General features: G+C 46.5%; 1 protein-coding gene across 1 annotated transcript in view; it reads right to left on the reverse strand.

The window, feature by feature from the left end:
* The window catches only part of LOC103208341 (neuroligin 4 X-linked), a 344,239-nt gene extending 342,855 nt beyond the window's left edge, over positions 1 to 1,384 (reverse strand). The window contains exon 1 of the mRNA XM_007954023.2: positions 913 to 1,384. Within this exon, the coding sequence (XP_007952214.1) occupies positions 913 to 1,384 (472 nt within the window). The remainder of the gene's footprint in view (positions 1 to 912) is intronic.
* Between the last annotated feature and the right edge of the window lie 241 nt (positions 1,385 to 1,625).

Genomic DNA, 1,625 nt, shown 5'->3' on the forward strand with positions numbered 1-1,625 from the left:
ATATTTCATATTATATATAAATGTATATTTATGTATTTCATCATGTGTTTTCCCTTCCTCCCTAAAAAATAACATATGCGAGGGATAAGTGAGAAATGAGAAATCATGTACCATCCCTCTTTCCTGGTAAGTCTTTACAGAGAATTATAATTTGAAGTTACACAGGTATGGACCTGTCTGAATTTTAATCACATTGGATTAAATTAACAGACTGAATGCTACACTTCTGACGGATTCCTCTGGTTATTTTACTGCAGTGAGAACGACCGTCTTTTAAAGCATGTGCGTTATTTGCTCATGCAGCTGAAATTATTGGACCACACACTTCTGTATTTGCGTGCAGCAAACACTGAAGTAAAGCAAGGTAGAAATTTACGTTCCCACAATGTTGTCTAAGAAAGTGGAACCTGAGCCTGCAATGAACCATCCGCTCCTTGTGTCTGGAAAGCAATCCACGTTCTTCCTTCCGAGACTCAACCAAGGAAGGGGCAAAATCTGAGAACATTAACGCAAAAGGAATTGTCTTTCACATTTTGTTCAGCTTACAAACTCAACCCTGGTGAAGCTTTGAATGTTACCGTGTCCCTTGGAGTCAATCCTCTCTACATGTAACATATTATCACATAACACTCTCTACTCCTACTGGTTCTCCTGCAAAAATCAACACAGTGGCAACCTGAAGAAGAGAGTATTTGAAAATAATTAAAGGCATTAATTACACTCTTTTTTTGGCTAGTAGACCTTCACTAAATACAAGCAGAACACAAGATGAGTGACTGCAATAATTGCATAAGGAACATGAAAAAATAAATAGACGCTAGATAAAAGTTGTACAGGACGTAATTTTTTTTTAAATAATCTCTTCCCTGCTACTGATCAAGCAGGTGTTTGCCGCTTCAGCAAAGGACTTACCATCCTCCGTGGGCACGTAGATGTTCAGGTAGAGGCAGTCTTCGTTTTGATCTTGAACGTACGTCATCAAGGTATCCAAGTTGGCACTGAACCAGATGGGGAGCATGTCATGGAGCAAAGATCGCTCATCCAGCTGCTGTGGGCACACGGCTGCAAACTGGGTGGCGTTCCGGACCCCAGTCCACGAGGAAGGGGGTTCTGGGGGCTGGAACCGTCGCTCTCCAGTGGGAGGCGAGGCATAGGGCACTCCCAAGTACTGTTCCACGGGACCCAAAATCTCATTGGGCAACGGTGTTCTTAAGCCACGGACTTTTCCATAATTTGTGTTGACCACCGGGTGCTGGGCCTGGCCGTCAGTGAGCGTGAACCTGATGGCCAGGGCGGTTACCCACCAGAGGACACTGGGGTTCAACGTGACACAGACAGGACTGAAGACCAGTGGAAGCCATAGTAGTCCCTTGGGCCGTGACATTTTTCACACACACATCCGCGGGCGGCTGGGTGACACAGCCCCCAAGGAGACCCACCACCGCGAAGTAACCTCACCAACCCAGAGGGTTATCCTAGGAGCAGCAAGTCCAGCAGAGGCGATGGGCTGGCAAACGTCTCCACGCGGTCACCGACGAGCCCAACGGCAAGAGCAGACTCAGCGGGATTCAGAATGGCAGCCCGTGTCAAGAACTCCACCCTTCCTTTATCTTGGACCCGGATTC

Source organism: Orycteropus afer, unplaced genomic scaffold (assembly GCF_000298275.1).
Source record: "Orycteropus afer afer isolate SDZICR_OR568_19922 unplaced genomic scaffold, OryAfe1.0 scaffold00426, whole genome shotgun sequence".
NCBI lineage: Eukaryota > Metazoa > Chordata > Mammalia > Tubulidentata > Orycteropodidae > Orycteropus > Orycteropus afer.